The sequence below is a fragment of the Ambystoma mexicanum genome, chromosome 3q (genome assembly GCF_040938575.1).
Source record: "Ambystoma mexicanum isolate Mex_15411 chromosome 3q, UKY_AmexF1_1, whole genome shotgun sequence".
Taxonomy (NCBI): Eukaryota; Metazoa; Chordata; class Amphibia; order Caudata; family Ambystomatidae; genus Ambystoma; species Ambystoma mexicanum.
In genome coordinates, this window is record NC_090926.1 from 195,503,180 (window position 1) to 195,529,413 (window position 26,234).

General features: G+C 45.6%; 1 protein-coding gene and 1 long non-coding RNA gene across 3 annotated transcripts in view; one reads left to right on the top strand and one right to left on the bottom strand.

Annotated features, from left to right (window-relative positions):
- Positions 1-26,234, top strand: part of LOC138582321 (uncharacterized) — a 270,743-nt gene that overhangs the window by 66,940 nt on the left and 177,569 nt on the right. The gene's annotated exons all lie outside the window — the stretch shown is intronic.
- LOC138582320 (retinol dehydrogenase 7-like) overlaps positions 1-26,234 on the bottom strand; it is a 358,653-nt gene that overhangs the window by 55,452 nt on the left and 276,967 nt on the right. For both annotated transcript variants that reach the window (XR_011305006.1, XM_069653539.1), the window contains exons 3-4: positions 11,565-11,823; positions 8,250-8,413 (exon numbers count right to left, since the gene is read on the bottom strand). Coding sequence is in view for 1 of the 2 variants with exons in the window: in XM_069653539.1 (XP_069509640.1) it covers positions 8,250-8,413; positions 11,565-11,823 (423 nt within the window). In the remaining variant the exon portion in view is untranslated. The remainder of the gene's footprint in view (positions 1-8,249; positions 8,414-11,564; positions 11,824-26,234) is intronic.

Sequence of the window (26,234 nt, forward strand, 5' to 3'; positions counted from 1 at the left end):
TACCAAAAAACGCTCATTAAAGACTTACCTGATTTCTACAAGGATTTCACCTCTCATCTCGGGTCGGTGCCTGTTCCCCGGCATTCCGTACCCCGGCCCGTATGGGGAAAAAGACACTAGCATTAGTACATTAATGCATGGACACAAGGGGAACCTCTTATCAAAAAACTTACCTGGAAACCAAGCAAGTTTGGTTCTCACCAATCCGAAAATCCAGTGAAGTAACTGGATACCAACGCGCCCCTGCATCAGAAGCAGGATGGAGAGCTCGTCCTTCCAGACCCTAAGGTGAGACGCTACGAGGAATCACAGAAGGGTTTCGAGGAAGGTGAGAGGGGAAAGTGGGAGGCTGATTGCATTACCCCGCAGACAGTTAATCCCCTATTTTCGCCTACAGAAGGATACTTCTGCGAGCCAGACAAGCCAGATTTGGGGGCCCGGTCCAGTCCGTGTTCCGAACCCTGCACATCACCTTAGAAGAGGTCACAGCAGCGCGAACCAGGTCAGCGCCTCCGTGGGAGTCAGGTGAGCGTTACAGGGCCTCATTACACGGAAGGATCCAGGGTGCTATTAGCACCCTGGACCATGCCAGTAAATTACCGGCACCGCCTTGGTGGAAAGGGGAATTACTGCCCTATTCCAAGGTTGGCGGGGCGGTAATTCCCCCTTCCACCATTGCCCTTCCCCATTCCCATTTTTGCCCCATAGGGCATAATGGGAATGGGGAAGGAGCTAATTACGGCACCGCAATTTTGCGGTGCCGTAATTAGCACCAAGGTCCCTTAGCGGGTTGGTTTTTAACGCCTGCAAAAAGCAGGCGTTAAAGCACCAACCCGCTAAGGGACCTCGTAGTAAGGCGGTAATGGTTAACGGTCACCGTTACCATTAACGGTGGCCGTTAACCATTACCGCCTTCCGTGTAATGAGGCCCTTAGTCAGCTCTACATCCGTTGACGAATGGAACAGTTCTTTGCCTTCAGGGCAGGTCCAGAACTTTATCCTGAACCTCCTTGGAAAATTTTGTGGCATGAAGCCAAGCCTGATGAGAGGTGTCCATGCCAAGCATGAGGCGCCAAGCCGAGGTGTCGACATGATGCGCCGCAGCCTCAAGCATATCCTGCGCCAGGACATCTGACAAGCCAGCCTTAAAATCATCCAGCTTGTCCGCAGAAATGAACTGCTCAAATTCCGACAGACCTTTCCACATTTTCATATTCGCCCCCGCTAATATGAGCTTTGCGTTCGCCTTGCGCAACTGCAGGGCTGAATTAGCAAGGATCTTCCTCCCCAAAGAGTCAAGCAGCTTGTCCTCTTTGGCCAGAACCTGAGCCGCCGCTGTAGACGACGCTGAAGCCAGTTTGGATTGTAGCGTGGCGGCCGCCACCACTGTGGAGGAAGGGAACGGGCAAGACGCTAAGGCTGCCTCCTCTGAAGTATGAAGCCTATAAACGAGCGTCAATCTTTTTGTTAACGTGCAGTCCAGAGTGTGGCTTATCCCAGAGCTTGCGGACCTCGGCCAAATCGTCCTTCTGGAAGAACAAGCTGGTGCGCTCCTCAGGAGACAACGTGAACGCCCCAGAAAGCACCCTTTCTTGTGGAGGAGGTGGCTCAGGTACTAGAACATCCAGAAGAGCCATCATGCCCAGTACCCGGTCATGGAACGCCCTAACAGAGCGGAGCTGGTCATCGCCATCCTGATCCCCTTGCGTGTCATCCAACACGTCTGGATAGACCTGCATCACATCTGGCTCCGCCAAAGACTTGTCTATTGGAGACAAGGGAGGCAGGAGCAGAAGGGCTGCAGGTGGGCCAACCGGTAGCGGTGGAACAGCTGCCAGAACAACGGGTGCTACGACAGGAACCGTCAGCACAGGATTCACCACTGGAGGGCAGATGTCCTTAAAAAGACTTCTGAAATACACCTTCTTGGGGTCGTAGTGCATGAGCTTCTGACATTTTCTGAAAAAGGCATCCTCCGCCGAAGGCTTAGACATTGGGGCGGGCAGAGGCCTCTCATGGGAGGAGTAGCTCCAGGGCAGCAAGGGAGAGGCCTGCCAAGAAGGGCCCTCTCCAGCCGGATTAACATAGATCAATGGCGCAGATGCCGCAGGAAGCGAGACCCAATGGGGTAGTGCCATCCGAGCGTTCCAGTCATAAAATGGACGAAACGGCGCACAAGGAAAATGACGTGCACCTGAAAAAATGCTCCCAGCATCCAGCGCCGATGGTGTAGGTGTAAGTTAAGAGTCCAAAATGGCTGCCGTAGTTCAAGCAGGAACGGGTCCCATTTTGTCAGCACCTGAGGAGAACTGCGTCACATGTGTGAGTGAGGCAGGAGTCTCCACAGACGGGTCAGGGGTCTTGACTTTAGACTTGACACAAGGAACCTCGGCAGAGCCGGTACTGTGTGGCCTAGGATGTTTCTGAGACATACTATCAGCAAAATTAGCCTCTAAAAGAGGAACCTGGCCACGCCGGTTACAGAGGAATTACGGTTAGCGACCTCACTCTGTGCCCCTCGACAGAAACGATATCACCACCAGGGCGGGAACGATGAGAAATCCACCTCACCGACAAGACCTTAACAGGCCTCTCAGCTCTGTCGGTCACCTTAGCCTCAGACAGAGGAACCTCGGACCCGAGTCTCGTAACAGCTCCCTCACGAGGGGCCTCAAATCTTGGTTCGGTACAGAAAGCCTCTACTGAGGCCATAGGGCGCACCCCAGTGTCTGTATGGGTAGCTCCAGAAAAGGAAACCTCGAAGAAAGCTCCGGTAGCCCCAGCCTCAGTATAACTGGGCCATGGAATAGCCCCCACAGGAGGGGCCTCAGATTTTAATCCGGTGTAGGTTGTCCCCTCAGGGAGGCCCTCATAGAAAACTCTGGTACCTTTGTTAGGCCTGAAAAAGCTCCTCAGGGGAAACCCAAGTAACAGAGCTTTTGAAGCCCCTCCCAGACTGGGAAGACCCGGGAAGGAGTCCCCCCCCCCCGTCCCCCTGTCAGGGTGCCCTAAATACTAAAGAATTTACTGGGAGTCTTCTTCTCATCGATGAAACTCTGAAAATGCGGGGGAGTTATGCGCTGAAACACCTCCTCCCACTGCTCCAGACGATGTTGAAGTGCCCGGACCGAAAGGGAATCGCAGTAGAAGCATGAGTCCCACCGGTGATCTGGACCCAAACACTCTAAACAATGAGGATGGGGATCCGCCCTGGCGAAACGTCGCTCACAAGAAGAACAAGAAGGAAAATCTAACCAGACCGGCATAGACGGACTACTACGCAACTGCTAAACGGCAGCAGGAGAGAAGGACACTGGAAGGAAAAAATCTTCCGAAGATGATGCAAGTGCATCCAGTCCCGAACGTGCAGAGAAAAGGACTGAAGTGCAATGCGCTGTGCGGAGCTAAGGAGGGCGGGGTTACGGCCACGTGGGGTACCCCGCCTAAAAAGAGAGGAAGGACGCATTTTTGAAAAATGCGATGCTTTTTACAAAGTGCTCCGGTCCCGTCCCACAAGACAGAGGAATGTCCCATAAGTATGGAGGAAAGGGGACGGGACGTAGGAGTATAGAAAGACAAGGAGTGGCCGAATGTACAGAAGAAAGATGAAGATTGAAGTCCCTTAGTAGTACAAGTGGTGTTGGGCTAGGCAGGATTAAGAAACAACAGGTGATCAATGTCGTTGCAGAACGAGCCGAGTGGCCCTGGAGGACGATAAACAATAATAAATAAAATAGCATGCGTAGTGCACATTTTATAGATGAATTCAAAAGAAGAATAGACTGGTATAGCAACAGACACAGGAATAGAAGAATAACAGGAGCCATATGGTATGGCAGCGCCCCCTCCGCGACATGAGCAAAAGAAGGCAGAGAAGAAGTTAAAGAGGCAGCAACAGTAGTGTTGTGGGGTTGAATCCAGGTTTCAGTGATGCATCAGAAATGAAAATGTAATCTTAGAAAGGAGTCTAGAACTGCAGTTGTTTTATTGCGTAATGACCTGGCATTCGAGAGACCCAGGTCAATAGCAGAAGAAGTTTTAGAAGTCAATGGATATATGAGGTTAGAGTTAACATAGGTGTTTGTAAACCTAGCGTCTGACTGAAGGCTTTCAGGAGATAAAAAGTTGGATATTGTTACAGTCATGACTGTGAGTACCATCACCTTGATGGAAAACCTGATGGCGGGAGGTGGTTAGCCCGGGTGCACTGGGGAAGAAATGAGGATGCAAGGTGACATGGCTACTGGGCCATAGTCCGCGTTCCCGCCACGGACAGCTGCAGACAGCAGGAAGCAACTTGTCCCAACTTCATCTGCAGGACTACGAACCCCTAAAAAAACTTGATTGGATTTATTTACAGCAGCTATGGGTAGGATATTTGACACCGGCATTCGCTCACTTGACACCGACACTCGCTTACTTGTTACCAAAAAGGCAGATGAACACAAGGCCGTAGGGACAGAAGCAATTTCAAAGCCTGGTTCATTAGATGTTGTCTGTGTGGATTGTTGCGACTGGGTCACTGTCCCTAATTGGCAGTCAGTCTGACAGCAACTGTCCACTTCATCTGGATGTTGGACTGCCTCAGGCAGAGGTGGGAAATCAGTTTGGGAAGGGCTGTCTGTTTTGACCGGACGTGACTCCTCAACACATTTACCATTGTATCCATCCATGTACAAAAATCACTAAAACTATTGCACATTTTCAGTTCTTTGGACATGTTAGCTTTTACTATTGACCACTGATTGGAAGTACAATGGGGTTGAGGACTAGCCTCAGGAGGCAACTGTGTTAAAGCAATACATTGTTCAGGGTTAGTCCTAATCCCCATGTCCTCAGTGGGAGGAGATGTACCATGTGCAATAGAGAGGTTAGTTCCCTGCTTCCTTCACAAGCTCAACACCGGAGCCTCAGCAGTGCAGTCCCTAGTAGAAATTGGGGAGATGACCACAGGAAGAGTGGCTGGGGTTTTACAGCCAAGCTGAATAGAAATTGTGTCAGATTTCATAATTTGGCTGGCTTGTGACTTTTTATACATAGCTTTTCTCTTGACGGCAGGCATAGTGCCTCAGGGACAATGCACGCTGTATGCTATATGCAAGGCAATACAGTGCAGATTGTAACAGTGAAAACACCCCGCTATCCACGGACGCTATACCTGACAGACTCTGCTTCCCCCAAATGCCAGGCAAAGCTTTCCAGACCAGAGATGCGTGACCCATGGACATCAAGACTGCAAAGAGAACGCAGCACGAGGCACCAAGATGGCGGTCTACTGCAGCCCAGTCGTCAGCGCCAGCTCTTCAGTGGGGCTGCCTCCAACCTGCGTTCGGGTTCAGAGGAAAGGACCCAAAGTGTTCCAACGAAATGGAAACAGAGAACTGCCTGTGTTTAAAGTGACACAACATTTAGTATATTTTAGACTGGTGCCTCTCTAGGCATATGTGCATACTTTTAGCCCTTCCTTGCAGGTGGTTAATAGCTACAGATTATCACAGGCAGACAACTGGGGAGCTGCAACCTTAACTGAGCACTCAAGAAGAGATCTTAAGCAAACAGGGCCTGGGTCATTTATTTACAGATGGAAGGTTATTGACTCAATGATTGAATTGCTTAGATCCCGAATCAGAAAGGGATTTATTTACAGGCATCAGTTTCTTTGGAAACTGAATCAGAGGGAGTTTTATTTACAGACTGGATGCAAACCAGAGCACCTGACACCATGTTGTGACAGGTGGGTCTTACATAAGTCACCTGCCCCTCCCATACGCCACGCCCGAACAATTTGGCAATGCCCACTTTCCAGAGCTCCCCCATCACTCTCATTTTCGTATCTAACTTGAAGCTATGCTTAAAGTAAATGCAGAATGTCTAATTGGTGGGCAAAAAGTTAGTTTACATTTGTAGATACAGTTCTGATCTGAACTAGGATTGAGCTGCTTTGGGGTGCTGCAATATGGTTAGCAAAGATTTTCTTACTGCTTATTGTTATCTTTAATGTGGATTTTGCAGTCTGGTTTGCAGGGTCGGACTGGGACAAGAAATAGGCCCGGACACCCAAATAAAGTGTCCCACCCCTCGCCTCAAAAAAGTGTCCCAACCCTCGTCTCACGACCCTTGACATCTGAGAACATCACCAGATGTGATGTTATTTGCCCCCCCCCAAAATGACATCTCGGGAAGCAATGAAACACGACCTTTGACCCCTTGACAAAACAGGAAGTTGCATCAAATAACATTGTTCCTAAGTACACTACGAAAAATATGGCTATGATTTCACTAATGTGATATACATTTCATACAAGAATGGATCACCATATGTATCATTAATATCTGCGTGTATAGATACATATTGTCAAATTACTGTGAAGTCAAGCAGACGTCCAAGGTCAAATGTTATTGTATAGCACTTACGCTTATGCTCTTTTTTTATAGAACAAATATGCATATAATATCACCCAGCCTGTGTTGGTGCTCATTTTAATCGACCTAAGAAGGATGAAAGGCTGAAATAGCCTTGCTGGGATTCGAACCTGCAGATTACACACACATTGCAGCAGCAAGCGCTCAACCCACTGAGCTATCATATTGGCTATAGTAAAATGAACAATTATTCTGTAGTGGATACCATTAAACTGATAACTGAGATTTAACAGCAGACCAGTTAAGTTCATCTGCAGGTCTGGTGCAAAGTTGGCCGCATGTCAAGCCTGCACGCATCTACTTTCAGGCTTCAGAGGTTGGCAAAATAGGGAAATCAGCGCACTCACAGGGCATCCCATACTCTGAGCACTTGTTACCTCATACAGGCAAACAAACATCCTGAACAGCATGCCAGTGAGATGGGAAAAATAGACACATTACAACAAAGCATTAATTGTGACACAATGAAGTCAATGGCCACTTTATGTGCTATGGTCAAATATTTCTACACTGTACAGAAGCTTTTAGGCACAAGGATTTTGTCAAGTGAGTACGGACACCGAGATGGAATGTCTTGTGATGATCGTAACAGAGACAACGGCAGAAAAAAAACATGCTATTACTGCAACTTGCGAAAGGCAAAATACATAGGACCTGATCACGACTTTGGCGGTAACCCTTAAATCCGGCGGTAGCGCTATTACCGCCGGATTTAAGGGTCTGCCAAATCAGGACTTTGGCGGATTTTGCCCCAGCTCTGAAATCCGCCGGCGGTAAGAGCGCGAAAATTCCCCATTGAGCCCAATGGGGAATGGGGCATTCCCGAATGGGCTCAATGGGGAATGGGGATTAACATTACTGCTGAACTTGTGATCCGGCGCTATTAGCGCCGGGGAGTTCGGTGGTAGGGCTAATACCGCCGGTGGTAATACCGCCAGCGTTACCGCCAAAGTCGTGATCAGGCCCATAGTCCGAAATGGATGCTTATTCTATTCTAAAATTGGTTGTTTATCACTAATATCACTAATACATATTTATCACTAACACAACAGCACAGCAACTCCAGGGGGCACCGTGAGCCCTGGAGTGGCAGCACAGTGACAGCCGTCGGCCCCTTTGCATGCTGCAGCAGCATGTGAATGATGCATGCATCATACGTTATGATTGCACACATCATGCATGCAAATAAATCATCAACGCAAGATAACATGTGTTACCTTGCTTTGATGAATTATGGCGTTGAAGGTATTTTTTTTCTTCAAAAATATATATATTTTTTTCCAAATTATTTTTTTTAAAAACTTTTTTTTTGTTGTTGTCCAAACTGGCCCAGGCATGGCCAGAAACCGGCCCCCACTCCCGAGGGTTGATGTCGGCCCAGCTACGGGCCGAAAGACCGAGGGGCCAATCCAACCCTGCTGGTTTGTGTGTTGGCCTTTGCATCTGGAGCCCCTTTCTATCTAGCGCCCTACGGTCTAGTTTCCCTCTTTAGCCTTTATTGGGTGTAGTATTTGTCACGTTTCTTGCCTGGTTTTCCTTGCATTTACATTTGCATGTAGGCATGGCATAAACTGTATTTTGGTTTGGTGGGTACTATTTGCTGGTTGTTCTGAGTCTATAGAAGAAAACAGCCTGAGTCTGACTGAGCTTGCTTCATATATGGTGCAAGTGAGTTGTTTTGGTACCCAAGGTTGCAGATGATGAAGATAATAAAGTTGCTCAGCATGGTGGGTTTTGTTTGGATCAGTGATGTACAGATTGCATCTCTGCCAGGGCTTCAATTACATTTCTGCTTCCCAGTACACTCCCCATCATTCCTAACGTACCTTTGTCGAAATACTGCTGTCCATAGCTCTCCTTCACCTCTGTCGGGAGACTGTCCCATTGGCTCTGTAGGCACTGCTTCAAGATCTTCTTGGATGCTAAGGATGTTCTGAAAGCGCCAGGCTCCACAATAGCAACTTTCACTCCGAAAGATGAAAGCTCTCGCCTGAAAGAAGTCACTCCAGCATTAACTCTGGGAAGAGGACACTCAAACCCTCAATAAATATAAACTGCAAGGCTCTCTGATCTTGCAAGAGCCTCCATTTCCAGTCAGCTATCAATGTAAGATCTTCTTTGACCCAAAGTAACAGCCTATAGGGATACATTATAACATCAGCAATGTCCCTGCAATGGAAAGGAATTCACACTTATATTTGTCTTAAATGTATATACATCTTGACCCATTATACATGGTTTCTGGCAGATGTTCTAAATAATAGTCCTGTGAATTGTTCACCTCTTTCTTCCTGCCAGCAACTTCTCTCCTGATCTGTTCATCGCTCCAGACAGAATTACCATGGAAGGTAAAAGACAAGGATGTACACTTCAAAACGCAGGTATCTTGGTATATTGTGCAAAATGCATCATCATAGCTAACAAAAAGGCAAGACAGGAAAAGCCTCTGAGCAAGGTTTTGAAAAAATCTGTCCAAACACAAAGGGTCTTCTGTTGCTTTCGGGTCCAAGAGAGTCTGAAAGCAACAGAGGCTGCCCTTAATAAACATACCAAGTTTTTGGTGGTACTCACCAATTTGACCTTGGCATTTGCCAAACTAACTTTGACAAATATTTTATTTTTGCTTAGGGGGAGATCTTTACTACCAAAGCTTTGGGACAGCAATGGGAGAAACATTTGCTTCCAAATGTGGATAACATTTATGTTGATTGGCTCGGAAATCCCATCCGAATAAAGGCTGTTCACTGGATGGTATTGGAGTGGAATGTTTTATTTACTGTGTGGTATAGCATAACGATGTGGACTTAGAACCCATGAATACAGTAGCAGGTGTCTCAATAAAATACACAGCATTCAAGGGATCAGGATCATGCTGTTTGTTATGGGAGGTAAGAGGAGTGATGAGAAGTCTGTGGAGTGAGCAGAATGGAGTATTTCGAAGCCATTGTATGCTTTAGGGAGCTTAAATTAGGCAGTGATGTAGACCTTTGCATTGAACAAGGTGCTCTAAGTAATTAAAAGGGGCAACGGGCAAGGAAATGTAGATGCATGGGTGCCCAGTAGGGACAATAACGAAGAGTTGGCGTTTTAAGTTAGCACAAAAATCACTTGAGTAGTAACAGGCAAGAGGGTATCTTTAAAATGCATAATCAGTAAAAGTAGATGTTTAATTGATTTTAATAGCATTTTCACTGTCTACCTTAAAAACCTGAAACACATGCTTCACAGAGTGTGGTAAGGTTCAGCAAGTGATGCAAGGCAAGAGTGTGAGGTAAGAGACTGACCACACATTATAGCATTTGTCTGGAAGAATGCACTATAATAATTAATAGGGGCAGAAACATCTGCACATGTGATGTATCAGAAAGATGTGAATACCTGTGTGGATGAATTCATTATTGATCTCTGCATACACACTTTTAAAGCAGTTCTATGCATGGTGGGAACAAAGAAATACACTATATGAGAGATTTGCAAGTGGCCATTTGTTTCTAAGCTTTATACCCTTGGATTCTGTGTGGTCAGTGGGGAACCCCAAAAGAAGCCAATGAATAAAATGAGACAATCCATGTAGTGTTCCTGCACTGTGTTTAAATCACGGTGATACAATTCCTTTTCTGTGTTATAAACATGATTCAATTCATAATAAGTTATTTTCATTCCAATGAATGTATGTGCTAAGTTTTCATTACAGTATCTGCTAAATGTATCGGGGACCAACATGTCCCATTATCAAGTGGTCTACGCAGTTAAGAAAAAACAACCAACATAATGAATCCGTTGATCCAACCTCTCATTGCCTACCATTATAAAAAAGGTTATAGGGACTCTAAACCAAATCACCTAACCTCAAAAATGATGTACTCACAGTCCAGAATTGCATTGGACAGTAAATCTGTCTGGCTATTAAGCTTGCCTCTCATTAAGTGAACCAGTGAGTGAATGTTCACGTCACATTCTCAATGTCCATTGTTTAACAATCTAAAGCACCTGATGGTCATTGGCCAAGGATCACGTTGGTTGTGCTGCCGTCACACTCGACAAAGAACTGTAAATTAAGGATTCTGGTGGTCCTAATCCCTTTAAATAGATTTATTATCTTTCCATGTAACCATCACAATGTTTATAAACATTCTTCACATTTTGTGGCCTCATTCATCTTAGATGGAGTCTGGGAACATAAATACCAAATGCCAGTTTGTTTCTCACTTTATTTAACAGTTTCAACTAATTTACATCCTATGACTAATTACCGAAACTTGTACATGAGCTGGGTCACTGTATGATGGTTTGCATTGCAATGGCGTGGCACCGATTATTTAGCAAAAGTATTCCTTAAATTTGACTTATTTTCAAGTGTTTGTTCCATAGGCTGAGTGGTAGCTTCCTCCACATATATCATCACTCGAGGGCCCTGAATCAGATATGTTAGGTGTTTACTGGGTGCCTTCCAGGTGGATGGCTAAGTCCTTAAATGTAGACCTGCCACAATTCAATGCCTTGATAGGTTTTCCTCTAAATGGGGATAGTTACAACGTATTTATTGGCATGGAGAGGTATTCCCCACTCAAAATCCAAGAGGTCAAGTGATGAAAATAACCCACCAAGTCTATCACCTGAAAGGATGGCCAGGTAGATTGGGTAACAAACAAACGTACAGTTTTCTATTAAGATCACCCTTCCTGTGATATTCATAGCTATAGAGTATTTCAGATGATCAGGGTCATGAGGTTGTTATGACTGAAATAATACATTTAGCATATTTAGTTGGACAATATTAAGGGACACTGTTCCCATTTAAGTTTCTTTTTTAATCCTTTTCACATCTTGCCTTTTTGTTAGTTATGATTTTATGAATCCTGTAGGGAGATGAAGTAACAATTATTTTCCTGTCTTTTGCAGGAGCAAGTTAAGCCCTGGCATGAGGGTTCCCCAAAAATGCTTTAGAACTTGAGCCACTTGTTATGATCTTCAAAAATCTTTTTCCTTTCAAGAGGTCCCCAGTTCACCTAATTCAGCACAAGTCTTTATGCACTTTAGTAGCTTTGTAACCAACCCTTGTTTTGATTTCCCTGTTGTTTAGTAGGGTAGCCTTTGTGATTGGCTGGGTGATGATTGTGGCAACCCTGGTAAGCACTCACCTCAAACTATCTGAGAAGGCTTGCACTCCATACTTAGCAATGCAGTAGCCACCTCCACAGATAGCGATCCTGCCAGCTACGCTGGACACGTTGACTATCCTTCCCTGGGCTTTCCTCACCAAGGGGAGTAGTTTCAGTGTTACATCAATTACGCCCATCAGGTTCACGTTGATCACTTTCATGAAGTCATGCATGGTCAGCCACTCATTTGGACCCATTGGGAGTCCGATGCCGGCGTTGTTGACCAGGCCCCAAAGACCTGGAGAGAGAACAAGCCAGGTTTATAGACAGGAAATACATACATGGGATGGGAAACAGTGTTCATATTTTGTAACTCCTAATCCACAACCCAATTGTGCATGTATTTTTTACTGGTGTTTGATAATGCACTATATAGAGAACCACGAAATGAAAGAATGATGACATGAAGCAAAGAACGAAATATGGAATGAAGGAAAGAAGGAAACAGAGAAAACTGAAATGAACGAAAAAACTTAAGAAGGAATTATAGAACCATGAATTGAAAGAAAGAAGAAAATATGAAAGAAGGAAAACAGGAACTAAAAGATGAAGGAAAGAAAGAACAACCGAGCTGAATAAAGTAAGAAAGAAGTTAAGAAGGCTAAAGAAAATGACAGAAGGGAATAAAGGAAAACTAAACAGAGAAGGAATGATTAAATGAAGGAAAGAATTTATTTATGATTTATTTTTTTGTGTGTTTAATTAAAAAAAACTTTAAAACTTTTGATACAACAAAAAAGTCTCAATATTCATGCATAGTAAAACATTAATACAATATAATCATACATCCAAAATACTCACTTAATCATCTCAATGAATTGTGTACTAAATTAACAACCATACCCTATACATCTTCCTTACATGATAAAATACCATCATTTGGTTACGTATATGTAGCCTCACCCAGCAAAGTATGAATCTGAGTTAAACGACGTACTAGGGCAAGTATCGGTTAAGTGTCTCGCCCTCCCATCAACCTATTCCAAAACCAATTACAATCTGCTCTTAGGTCATCATTCAGAAATCTTCCAAGCTCCAGCTCCCTTTCAGCATTCAAAGCGGGACAGGACAATATCCAGTGTTTAAGTGTCTCCACTGACACTTTTCAGCACAATCTACACGCCCATTCTGTTTCCAACAGGCCTCTAATTCGGCCCCATCTATCTAACGTTCCTAATAAATTGAAGCAAAAAGCCATATAGATTGCCCAATATTTTTAATGAGGAAATCTTACACTATAGTCAAGCAAAGTCAGACATGGTCTGTGCTGATTAGCCAACTTCCTGCGCATCTTATAACTGCTAATAAGTCCTTGGTCCTACCTCCATTGATCTAAATTTACTTTACGATATACCTGACTAGGATAGATGAAATAACGGTCAAATGGGTGAAAGGAAGGAAAGTTATAACGAAAGACAGAAGGAAAAATGAAGGAATGAAAAAGTGATGAAAGGAAGAAAAGAAAGAAGTAATGAAAAGAAAATGAAATGAAAGAGCATGAAATGAAAGGAGGAAAATGTAGAATGAAAAAAAGAAGGGCAAACGCAACAATAAAAAAGGAAGGTAAGAAGACTAGAAAATTCAAAGCAAAGCAAGAGGGAATAAAAAAGAGTAAGAAGAAAGGGGCAGGAAAGAAGGACTGAAAGAAGAAAGGAGCTGCAGAAAGGAGATATGCAATATAGGAAAGAAAGAAAAAGGGAAAAGATGGAATAAGGAAGCAAGGAATTAACAAAGTAAGGAAAGAAAGACAGAATGAAGGAAAGAAAGAAAGGCAAGGAAATAGAATGAAGGAAAGCACAACATAATGTATTAAATTAAACGAAGGAAGAAAATAAAGATAGAGGGAAACAATGAAAGCACTATAAATGTAAAGAAATAAGGAAAGAGGAAGAAGTAAGCAAAAAGGAAAAAAGGATGGATGGAAAGAAGGAAAGAATTATAGAAAGAAAGAAAGAATCAGTTAAAGCCTAATGAAAAGAAGAAAGAAGTAAAAGAAGGAAGAAATATGGAATGAAAGAACAATGAAGTGAAGCAAATAAAAAAATATGAATAAAGTAAAGAAGAAATAAAGTGAATATGGGAGAAAACAAAGGTAGAAGTGATGGAAGGAAAAACGGTATGAAGAAAAACGCAAAAAAGAATGATGGAAAAATGAAGATGAAACAACGATGGCAAGAAAGAAGGAAGGAAAGACAGAAGGAAATACGATAAGACTGAAATAAGGAATGGAAGAAGAATAGGAGGATAAACAGAGTAAAGGAAAATGGGATAAAGGAAACAAAGTTAGAAGGAAAGACAGAATGAAAGAAAGAATAAATGAAAGAACAATGAAATGATGGAAAGGAGACAATAGAAAATTAAGTACATATGGGAAAAAGAAAATAATGGAGGAAAGAAAAATCAACATAAAGAAGGAAGGAAGGTAAGAACGTCAATAAAAATGCAAAATAAGAAGGAAGGGGTGAATAAAAGAGAATACAGCAAGGGGGGAGAGGAAGGAAAGAATGAACGCATAAGGGATGGAAAAGATTACATGTTATAATGTAGCAATAAGCCCCGAGACGGCGAGCCAATACCGCCTCAGGTAATGCCCCTGGGGCCCATATTTACAGGCTCAGGCCTATAACTATGGACCCCGGGGCATTACCAGACTCGGTAATGCCCCTGCCGCTCGGGGCATATTGCTTAATTGTGTCCTGTGTGTGATTGCATTTTTTGAGTAGTATGGTTATTGTATGGTGGATGATATATTGTTTCAATTTTCTGCATATTTTAGGTTAACTGTGTTTCCCCAATGAAGACGTGGCTAATCAATTTCAATACGTCAAAACCAAATGGGTTTTTAAGCAGCCTTAAAATGGAAATATGCCATTGTGCCATGTTTTTTAATTGCTTGTGTTCTTGGTCTTTGGAATATAGTATGTTGAAATTATGATTGTGTATGGTTCATCCATTCATTTATTCATTTTGTAATTTGTTATAGCGCCTTTCACGATAACTATGGTCCCAACAAGCTTTTGGTTAAGCACCCTTGCAGGGACCACAGTCTATTATGCGTGGGTGCATTTCACCCATTAAGTTATGCAAGGGTGGCCAAGACCCTGGTATCCCCCCCATGTCTAAATGGAGTGTGTATCGGTGCAGAAGACGAATACTATGGACTAAAGGGGGGGGTTGTGTTTAAGTAGATAGAGAGTTATGTGGGAAACTACAGAAAAAAGTAGCTTCATTCTTATGGCAGAGGTGATGTGCAATACTGTTTGTGTTATATGTGTGTGCAGGGTGTGTGGAGTGAGACCGTGCCTTCCTTTAATTTGCGATGGTGTGGTGTGCGACGGGGGAAGTGGATTAGCTGTACAAACAACATCTATTTCCTGGGTTTCATCTATGTGCTGCGTTTCATAGGCGATCTAAGTGCTCGATGAATGCATAACACTCACCCTCTCATAGATTCTTAGAGTGAGAGAGATTGCAATTCCTAGTTTTTTCTATTGTGAGAACAAGGACCCCATTTCATGATTACATGCGGCAACCTGTCCCACCATCATGCTAACCATGAGCAAGGGGTTCAAGGTGCCTGGTTGTCCTCCTATGGGATGATCAGTGTGATTTTCCCAAGGTACATTTTAAGTGCAATGCATTGCCTCCTTCCAAGCCCATATGGGTGCAATACCCACTGTCAGAATTGATTCTAGGTGCGAGTTGCTGGAGTGACTACCTGAGTAGTGCTTGGCATCCCACAAGGAAGGTTGGATGATAGAGAAGAGCAGTTGAAAGGAAAGTAGAGGCTAGTAGTTGAGATAGCCATCAGGGCGCTGGTTACAGAAAGCGCAGTAGCATAGAACATATTGCCAGTACATAGTAATACCATCATTTTGGGTAGCAGGTTACAATGGGCCTCATTACACGGTAGGCGGTGGACCAAGGTGCTAATAGCACCTTGGTCCATGCCGGTAAAATACCGGCCTATTCCAAGGTTGGCGGGGCGGTAATTCCACCTTCCACCATTGCCCTTCCCCATTCCCATTTTTGCCCCATAGGGCATAATGGGAATGGGGAAGGTGCTAATTACGGTACTGCAAATTTGCGGTGCCGTAATTAACACCAAGGTCCCTTAGCGGGTTGGTTTTTAACGCCTGCTGAAAGCAGGCGTTAAAGTACCAACCCGCTAAGGGACCTCGTAGACCTCGTAGTAAGGCGGTAAGGGTTAACGGTCACTGGTACCATTACCGGTGACCGTTAACCCTTACCGCCTTCCGTGTAATGAGGCCCATTGGTATGGTATGGTATGGTAATGTTTATTTGTAAAGCGCCTATACACGATAACCAGTCTGCCCAGGCAGATTAAGTGCATGTAATACAATTAACAGTGTAGATAACAACAAATAGGTCTGACGACGATTCTGCAGTTTTTTCCAAGAGCATAGAGGCGCCACCATGCGGGAGGGGAGACAGGGAGGAAAAGATAGACGATCTTCAAGGCATGGTACGTTCAGATCGTGCAGACGGTACAGGAGAGGCGAGGGGGAGCAGGACAAGTGCAGGGGGAATCCAGATGCCCCAGTTTGTCAGAAACTGGGTTAGTGCTGAGAGATGCCATTCTCAATGAGGAGGTGCAACTGGTAGTTGGACTTTTTAGAGATGTCTGAGATGTAAGTGGAGAAGGAGAGAGTGCAGTCGAAGATGACCCCAAAATTCTTTGCCTGACATGTGTGTGCCGGCGCAGGGCCAAGGGAGGCCTGCCAGAGTGAGAGTGGGAAAGCGGTAGCAGGAGTCCCAATGCGAATGATCTCAGTCTTACTGGCATTAAGGCAAGGGTTGTTTGCAGTACACCATGACTGATTTGCAGACAGACATTCCGATATGGTCGAGGTAGAAGAGGTGGCTGAGGGTAACCTTAAGGAGAGTTGTGTGTCATCCGCATAACACTGGAAATTAGAGGTGAAACTGGCAATCTCACGTGCCAGGACAGCCATGTAGACATTGAAGAACCAGGGGAAAAGTTAGAGCCCTAGGGGACGCTGCAGGATGGGCGGTCAGGCAGGAAGGAGTTTAACCACGCCAGAGCCTGGCCAGTGATTCCCAGGGTGTCACAGAGACATGCGATCGGGATGTTGTGGCTTACAGTGTTGAAGGCAGAAGAGAGGACAAGACGAAAGAGGACAGAGGGAGTGTTAGTGTCAAGATTTGAAGCATGTCTTCACAAGTGTTCAGAAGAGCAGTTTCCATGCATCCGGCAGATTCAGTGTGGAGGGGGAGCTGAGCGATAGCCAGCTTCTCCAGGAGTTTGCCCAGCAAAGGGGTAATAGAGATGGGGCAGTAGGTTGCCTGAATGGAGGGGTCGGCAGAGGGTGCACAAGGGAGTGCTTAAGGGAAGTAGGGAAAACTCCAGTGGCAAAAGAGAGATTGCAGAGATCATCCAAGGCTGGAGCGAGAGAGTCAATGTTGTCCTTAATGCTTTTGCAGGGGCAGCGGTCCACCTGTTTGGACGAGGCCTTCATAGATCGGACTTGTCTGGCGACCTCATCATTGTTACAACAGGGGAAAAAAGCATACTAGAGATTATGCGTTTTGTGAGAAGAGCCCGATTTTAAGACTTTTACAGAAGGACCATAGGGAGGTTTCGGCCCTAAACTGGGGAGGTAAGGCATACCAGTGTTTTGCTGCTACTAAAAACTATGGCCCCCTGATTTTTGTAGTTTGAATTTTGGAAGGGAGAGCAGGTGGGAGTGGGAGGCTCTCGTTGCTCTGTTCGATTGTGTCTTCTTAATTTTGTTGGCACAGTATTTGGGGGCAGTGTTTGCTAGGCATTTGTAGGTGAGGGTTCTGAAATGTATTCGCTCATGAATAGGGAGCCAACAGGCATTTCCTCTGGCCGTGGGGATATGTTCTTTTTCGGTATATTCAGTGCTGCTCTCAATGCATTGTTTTGTAGTACTTGAAAGGTTTTTTAGATTACTTGAAATTCCGGCAAAGAGGGCATCACAATAGTCTAGTCTAGACATGATAAGGGCTCTTCCTAACGTTAGGCAACAGTCAGTGGAGAGGAAATGTCTACTCGCATTGATCAGTTTAGTGGTGTAGGCAGAGGAGGAAGCTATCGTATTTACTTGTCTTGTTAGTGTGAGGGATGCATCCAGATATACTCCCAGAGTTTTTACTTCTTTAGAGACTGGAATAGCGTTTCTGTCTATGGTGAAGGAAATGTAGAGCTTTTCCAGTTTGTTTAACAGGTTGTGAGATCCTGCAAGCAATAGCTCAGTTTTTTCATTGTTGAGGCACAACGAGTGCCAGGCCTGTATACTTTGGTAGATAGTGTTCAGAGAGCTCAAGTCAGTGTCATAGCTGCCCGTGATAGGAATGAGGATTTGGGTATTGTCTGCATAATTAGTGTAGAAAATACTCATCGAGTCAAGGAGGTCGGAGAGGGGCTTGGTAAATATATTGTATAACGTTGGTAAAACGCAGGAGCCTTGAGGGACATCGCATGAGACTGGGGCCCAGTGTGCCGAAGCTGATAATGAGAAGACTCTCATAGTTCTGTTGGAAAAGAATGATTCAATCCATATTATTGCCTTAGCGGGGAAGTGGACTGCCGAGAGCAGATGGTGGCAAAGGGTTTTGTGATCCACCAATTCGAAAGCAGCTGAGAGGTCGAGTAAGAGAAGGAGGACCACTTTGCCATTATCCTTGAGTTCGCCCATTTGTATTTTCAGATCAAGGAGAGCTGTTTCCGTTCTGTGCCCGGACAGAAGCCAGACTGGCACAAACCTAAGAGATTGTGAGATTCCAGGTGTTTTTGGATCTGTAGGTATGCTGCTCTATCCAGAATTTTGAGAAGGAATCGGACAGTTGTGATCGGGTGATAGTAGGGATGCTGGGATCAAGTGTTGTCTTTTTGAGAGGGGGGACCGAGGCGTCTTATAGGTTGGTAGGCCAGTGGTAAAAGAGGAGTTAATGAGTGAGGAAATTAACAGAGCTAGCTCGGTGGCACAGTTTTTGATGACGGAGGCTGGATAGATGTCACCTTGACATCTGGATGGTTTCAGGCAGTTGATGATTTTGGTAGCTTCCAGGTCAGAGACCTGGGAGAAATCAATCAGCTGGGTGGGAAAATCATTAGGCGCTATGGTTTGAACTAGGCCTGTTTCAGAACTCATGAGTTTAGCTTTCTTTACTGAGATGTTAGATTGGAGTAAGGCAATTTTGTCCAATAGTGTGTTTTGGATATTAGTGCACCAGGTACTGTCTTTCAGGCAGTTAGCAAGGGGGTCGATTGGTGACTCTAGTTCATGCAGTATAGAGAAGAGTTTTCTAGAGCTTGATTGTGCATGTTCTATCCTTTTGTGTATGCATCTTTTTTTGCTTGGCATATAGCTTGTTTGTAGGTTTTGGATAGGGAAGTAAAGTGAGCTTTTTTGGTGTCTGACGGATCCTTTCTCCAGGATGTTTCGGCTGCACGCTTTGTAGAGCGAATTGTTTTGAGACTTGTTGTAAACCATGTGCTCACATGAGACAGGGGTTTAGGTTTACGCTCACTCAAAGGGGCAACTTTCTTTTTCAATATCTTGTAGAAGGGACTGGTTGTATAGGTCAACCAGTTTTGTTGGATCAAGGGTAAGGTGCTGGGTGGTTAAGAGGGGTTTCAGTAATGGGAGGATCGTGGCAGGAGTGATGTTCCGAGTCTTTCTTGTAAGGGCGGCTGGGAGTATTGTGGTTGCCTGTGCAGGTGGTTTAGTCACAGAGATCGAGGAGGAGATCACCTTGTGGTCTGACCAAGGGCATGACAGATTGGATAGTATCTTAATATTACAGTTGTATTTGGCAAGCCAGTCTAAAATGTGGCCTTTGTTATGGGTGGGTTCCAAAATGCGTTGGGAATAGCCCAGGGTTTCTAAGGACTTGGCTAATGAGTGTGCATGGGAATCTGTAGGGTCATTGAACCCTAAATTTATGTCACCCAGAAGAGCAGTTCTTGAGGAAGGCTTGGTATTCAGTGAGAGGGGTGCTGAGATGTCTTATTCAAGGGAAAGTATAGGTCTGTAGATGAGTTGAAGGTTCAAGGTAGCTGTATGGGATAGGGATAGTTTGATGGATAATAGTTCACCTGATTAAAAAGCTGAGTTGCTTATTTCATGAATGGGTAGCACCTTTTTAGTGATAAAGGCTACCCCCGCCCCCTTTGGATGTTGGTTTATCTTTCCTAAAGATAGTGTAGTTGTCAGGGATGGCCAGGGATGGAAAAGGACCGGCAGCAGGATGTATCCAGGTCTCTGTGATGGCCAGAATGTCCAGGTTGCTGGAGGTGATGAGGTCAGAGATATAAAGTGCATGTGCAAGTAGTGACCTAGTGTTAATTAAAGCTCCTTTGAGAGGTACTGGGAGGAGTGATTTATGTCTGGAGCATTGGATGCTTGAACAAGGCCCTCGATATGTTGGCTATAGAAGTGTTGTGATTGAGGTTGGGCATCATCATTGCAGTCAGTGAAGAGGTCTTGTAATCGGACCTGGTCACTTGACTGTTGGTGGTGGAGGCAGTCGTCGCTTCCTCCAGGTGCAAACAGGTCAGAGTGGACTTATGTATGCTGCCTATAGAAGGGGCACTTGCTAAATGGTTTACTACGTTTCCGTATATTTTACCAAAGTAAACCTTTTCAATTTCGATTCATTCGAAACTTACAACGTTCAGGCTATGTTTTAGCAGTGTTGTCCAGCCACAGCAATGGGAGAAAATGAGAACTTTTGTACCTTTCCACATAGGCAGGTAATATTTTGTGAACCAGGGAAGCATACTGTTACAAAATCCAGGGCACATTTTTTTTTAAAGTGTTTCTCTTTTCAAGTGCACGCATTCAATTCAATTCAATGCTTAGCTGGAGCGGCGGGCTAAAAAAAGCCATGTCCGAACAGACTTTGCATGGACAGACTACGGGGGACGGGCATTACTCACCGATCCGGCCCACGCAGAATAGTAGAGAAGCATGAAAGGTGCGCCTCGCATCGAAGTAGGCTTTGGGGAGTGTTGGCAAACGAGGCCACCAGCTCGGAAGAGGCAGCTGCTCCCGGCTACCTCTTCTCGCAGCCTTCATTAACTTTCCTTGAGTACAAAAAGAAAGAATGCTTTTCTTCAATTTAACTCTAAGCGCGGTTAACCCTCTCTAACTTCATTGCACTCAAGCGTATTGCCTAATTAAAAAGAACCAAGTGTGTCTGTGCTCACTCTAGGGGCCTCATTACACGGATGGCGGTAAGGATTTACCGGTACCGGTAAAATACCGGTACCGGTAAATCCTTACCGCCTTACTACGAGGTCCCTTTGCGGGTTGGGGGATTTAACGCCTGCTTTTTGCAGGCGTTAAAAACCAACCCGCAAAGGGACCGAGGGAGCTAATTACGGTACCGCAATTTGCGGTACCGTAATTAGCGCCTTCCCCATTCCCATTGAGCCCTATGGGGCAAAAATGGGAATGGGGAAGGGCAATGGTGGAAGGGGGAATTACCGCCCCGCCAACCTTGGAATGGGGCGGTAATTCCCCTTTCCGCCAAGACGGTGCCGGTATTTTACCGGCATGAACCATGGCGCTAATAGCGCCATGGTTCTCCGCCATCCGTGTAATGAGGCCCTAGATCTGTGAGCCATTCCTGTCTTTCAGTGACAATGGCATGGTGGAAGTGAGGATGCACTTAGAATATGAAGCTAGTCTGACCTTGGAAACGAAATAGTCAGAGGAAGGGCGTTCTTTGAGCTTGTGTCTGAGTCCTGGGGTGAAACCCCTGCACAATACTAGTTTACAGTAATTCTTTCTACATTACTAGTAATTTCGAAAACATCACTTTTTCGAGCACTTTTTTATGGTCATTTTCGAACACTTTGTATGTTCGAATACTTATTTTCGGTTAAATCACCTACATCAGGTTTTCTCGGCGCGAAGGCGAGGTCTTTACATTGGAGAAAATATTGATGCTTGTTGCGGGGGAGATAATCACTGGGGCATTTGAAACAGGTAAACCTGCTGTGGTACAGTCTGAAGACAGGGTATTGGCATGTAAGAAATAATGAACACTGGCAGCAGGCGAGCTAAGCACTGAGGCCCTACAACCAGGTAAACATGCTGCAGCACGGTCTGAAGGTAAGGTATTGGCATGTGAGAGATAATCTACACTGGTAGCAGGCACGCTAATTGCTGATGGATTTAAAACAGTTAAACGTGGTAAGGTACAGACTGAGGCATTGGGACCAATGATGTTGTTAGACCTTGTAGATGACGCAGCCCTTGCTGTGACATCAGAGTTAGGTGCGGCAAGGCCAATAAGAGTGTTATTCTCAGCCGGTGCTGCGGCAGGGTTCATACGTTGTTCGGGCTGTGACCAGTAAGTCACAGGCCCAGGACTTGTGCAAGAGGCTCTGGTAGCTGGCCCTCCAGGTTTTGCTAGTGAGTGTAGGCTGGTATTGGGGTTGGTGCCGGGCGGCTGGCTTCAGGCACCGAGCAGCTGAACGAGAGCCTAAGTGCTCTTTCCTCCACTGCGTCGGAAAGGGTCCAGTGTGCCCCATATTATACCTCATGAGGCGCATGAGAAGGCGCTTATTTCGGAGCTGTAGTGGACATGGTCTGGCATCCCATTTCATATGAGAGAGATTGTAGGGGTGAGGCGGGTTTGGGGAGAAGCTGCAAAGGGGAAGTGCACTGGGAAGGAAGAGGGACGGCTGGATATTCTCAAAGTCGTGGAGTTTGTCAGCTATACTGATCCTCATCTTGTAGGTCAGTGGGATGAGTGGAGTTTGGTTAGGCAGTAAATAGTAACCAGACGTTAGCCTATATGTGACCAGGCCTGGTAAGGTCAGGATATGAGACTTGCGCAGTGAGTTCATAGATGTTGGAAGGTTAAGGCAGTGGAGGTGGGGGGCAGCAAACTTAAAATGAGCCATTGTGGTTACATTTGAAGGCCAAGGAGTGGCCCGAGGTAATCATTCTTCAAGAGAGGGCCCGTCGGGGAGTAGCTCAGCTGCAAGCTGAAGTGATTACCTTCCAATCTGGCTGATGTAGGCAGGCTTAATGAGGGCAGATCCATGCACAGAGTCAGTGGGGGTACTGATTGCAACACTTCTGAGGTGCCAACAGTGGGTTTGCATGGTGTGCAGGGTTGCGACTGGTATGCTGGACCTATAGGTTGGCTGTGCGTGGTGGACATACACGAAATCAGAATATATTGTTACTTGGCACCCTTGGGATGCTTCAAGCACTTCAATCAGGGCAATGAACTCTGCAGCTTGCACTGAATAATGCATGGGCAATCTTTTCTGAACCAATACCTTGTACTCGCCATCAACGAAGCGACCACTGCTGCGCCTGTTTGCCTCTTACCCATCACTTGGACTATGGTTGCTGTACCATCCACAAAGAATACTTCCCTTCCTCAACAGCACAGTCCCTAGCCTTTGGTATGTCATCTTCTGGGCCCTCATAAGTAACACAGTCAAGTACATCGTCACCCTCAATAATTGCCTATGTGAGAAACGGTGCTGAGTTCACTGTTTTAGACCTCACAATTTGAATGGAAGGCTTGTTAAAATCACCTCATAGTCATATATCCTCTGTGTAGTCAATATGGATTTAGACTGCTCAAGGATTGCCAACACTGTGTGTTTCACATACAATGTTACTGAGCAACCCATGGTAATTGCTGCAGATTTTTCGATGGCAAAGGCAGCTGCTGCCAATGCTTGTTCACATGGGAACTGACCCTGCATCACTGAATCTAGCATCATTCTGTGTTAAGCCAGAGGCTTATAACACTTCCTGCTGACAATATTGCAGCTTGTTCCTGTCCACCTTGTACCCTTTGTCTGCTAACATATTTAACAATGTTATTGCGTCCTCTCTGCACTGCTGTTCATTTGCACTGCATACCAATAAGTCATCAACGTATTGTAGAAGGACACTGTGCATCTGTATATTCCCTAAATCAGCATGGAGTAATCTGTTGAAAATGCTGGGGGATTCACAGTACCCCTGTGGGAGCCTAGTGTGCTGGAATCTTTTCCCGCGATAGGCAAACGCAGTGAGGTCTTAAGAATCAGGGTGCAGTGGGATGGAGAAAAATGCATTCTTTAAGTCAATAACAGTGAAGTTGGTCGCGGTGGTAGGTGTGTAACAGAGCATGGTTGCAGGGCTCGGGACAACCAGAGATTCATCCTGTACTATATTGTTTAAGGGGCATAAATCCTGAATCATTTTCCATCTGGACCCCTTGGATTTCTTGACCGGGTATATGGCCATGTTGTATGGGGACTCTGAGGGCATCATAAGGCCCTGGTGTAATACGGCTGGAATGGTGTCAAATATTCCCTCATCTGCCTCCACAGATAGTGGGTACTGCTTTACACTAGGTAGTATAGCTCCTGGTTTAAGGGTAATGTGTACCGCTGCCACACTCTTTAACAGCCCTATGACATGGGGATTACTCCTCCATAAGCAGTCTGATACTTGTGCCAAGTTGTCCTGGGTAAATGATGGAATACTGACGTTGCAATATTGAATCATTATTTCACATGATACACACACTTCCAATATAATTTCCCCATCATTGGCAGCATACTCGAACAATTGGTTATCTGATAGCTACCTCAGTGGTTGGGTTGGGTCAATACATAGGACTGTACACCACTCTCCCCCTTCAGCATCTGTTCCTATAAGCACTACTCTGTCTGCTGAAACCACCACCCCTTCCAGATCTAGTGTAATAGTCGTGTCCGCTTCGTGGTCTTGGGGCAAGGCTGGTCGGAACAAATATTCAGATTGTACCCTCCACAGCCTTCCAGCCAAACCGGGTGCTGCATTGAGAAAAACTTTAACACCATGTATGAACAAGTCTAGGTGCACCGGTGCTCCCTGGGTTGCTCCCCACTTCCCAATGCATGCACAATAACCATTGCTCTAATACAGCATATGCCTGGGGTCAAACAAATGACATCTTCCTCTCTAAATATTATCGCCATATTCAGTTCACTTAGCACGTCTCTACCCAGCAAATTCACGGGGGCCGCTGCTGAGAACAACAGTGGGGCTCATACTTCTCTGCAACCTATAATTCGCCTGTAAATGGAGTCAATTATTTTGTCCCAGAGAACCCTTGTGTGCCCATTACTTATGATATGATATGGCATTTATAACGCGCCTATACACAAGTGTTTAAAGGCGTGACGAGGCAAGGGAGGGGGGAAACAGAGGGAAGACAGACAACGATCTTACTAGGCCAGGTGTCAATCAGATCGCGCAAGTGCATGGGAAGGGGGAAAGGGAAAGTGCATGGGGGAAGGGAGAGGGGAAAGTGCAGTAAATGGGATAGTAGAATAAATAAGATAAATACAAACGGCCGGATGGTGGCAAGTGCAAGGTAAGAGCAGACATAAGAGCATGTAGGGCAACTGTAGGGATACAGAATACAGTTCCCAGGTGAGGGGGTTGCCAGGGAGGCAGAGCAGGTGTGCAAATGGCAGGGCCTGGGCCCGAGGTCAGAAAGGGTGGCCAGGTAGCCAGAGCAGATTTAGCCCGGAATTGATCAGGGGAGAGGGGGAGAGAAAGCAGAAGCAAAGAGGAAGGTTTTGAGGTGCTTCAGGAACTGGAGATGGTTCTCCTCAAGTTTCAGGGAGGCAGGAAGTCTGTTCCAGAGGGAGGCCCCTGCCGAGAAGAGAGATCTACCACCAACTTTTTGCTTGGAGAAGCAACTGACCATGAGGGAGTTGGAGGCGGATGAGCGAAGAGCTCGAGAAGGAAGATATTTAGGAAGAGAGAGTTGAAGATATTGCGGCCCCAGGCCCCAGATGGACTTGTGGACAATGCAGAGGGTTTTGAACTTAATCCTTGCAACCACTGGGAGCCAGTGCAGAGATTTCAGTCATGGAAAGATACGAGCCCTGGGCTTGAGGCCAAGGACAAGTCTTGCAGTCCTGTTCTGGATAAGTTACAGAGGGCGTAGAGTAGAGGCAGGCAGATTTAGATAGAGGCTGTTGCAATAGTCCAGCCTAGAGAGAACCAGGGCTCTAGAGACAGTGAGCTTCTGGGGGAAGGAGAGGAAAGGAAGAATACCTCTGAGGAGGTGCAGTTGGTAGTGTGACTTCTTAGAGACGTCAGAGATGTGAGGAGAGAAGGAGAGTGTGGAGTCGAAGATAACCCCGAGGTTTTTATCCTTGCAGGTGGGAGCAGGAAGAGGGTCGAGAGAGGCCGGCCAGAGAGCTGCAGGGAAGGAGGGAGTGGGTGTGCCAATGAGTATAATCTCAGTCTTACTGGCATTAAGGCAGAGGTCATTGGCGGCACACCACTCCTGAATAGCAGACAGACAGTCAGAGATGAGGGTAGGAGAGGAGGAGGCCAAGGGTAGCCTGAAAATGAGCTGGGTATCATTCGCATAACACTGAAAGTTGGGGCAGAGAGCGGCGATGCAGTGGGCAACTTCACCCGATAAGAGGAAATGCCCCTCCCTGATACATGACTTTGTTGATCCAGTGTCTACCATGACAACAAATCATATATATTTCCTATCTCTATGCCCACCAATGGTTCTTCTTCTGGGTGGGAAGTGACTGACAGGACTGGGAACGCTAAAGCTCACTGTGAGCTGTCCCTGGGAATGTGTTCCTCCCAGGACACT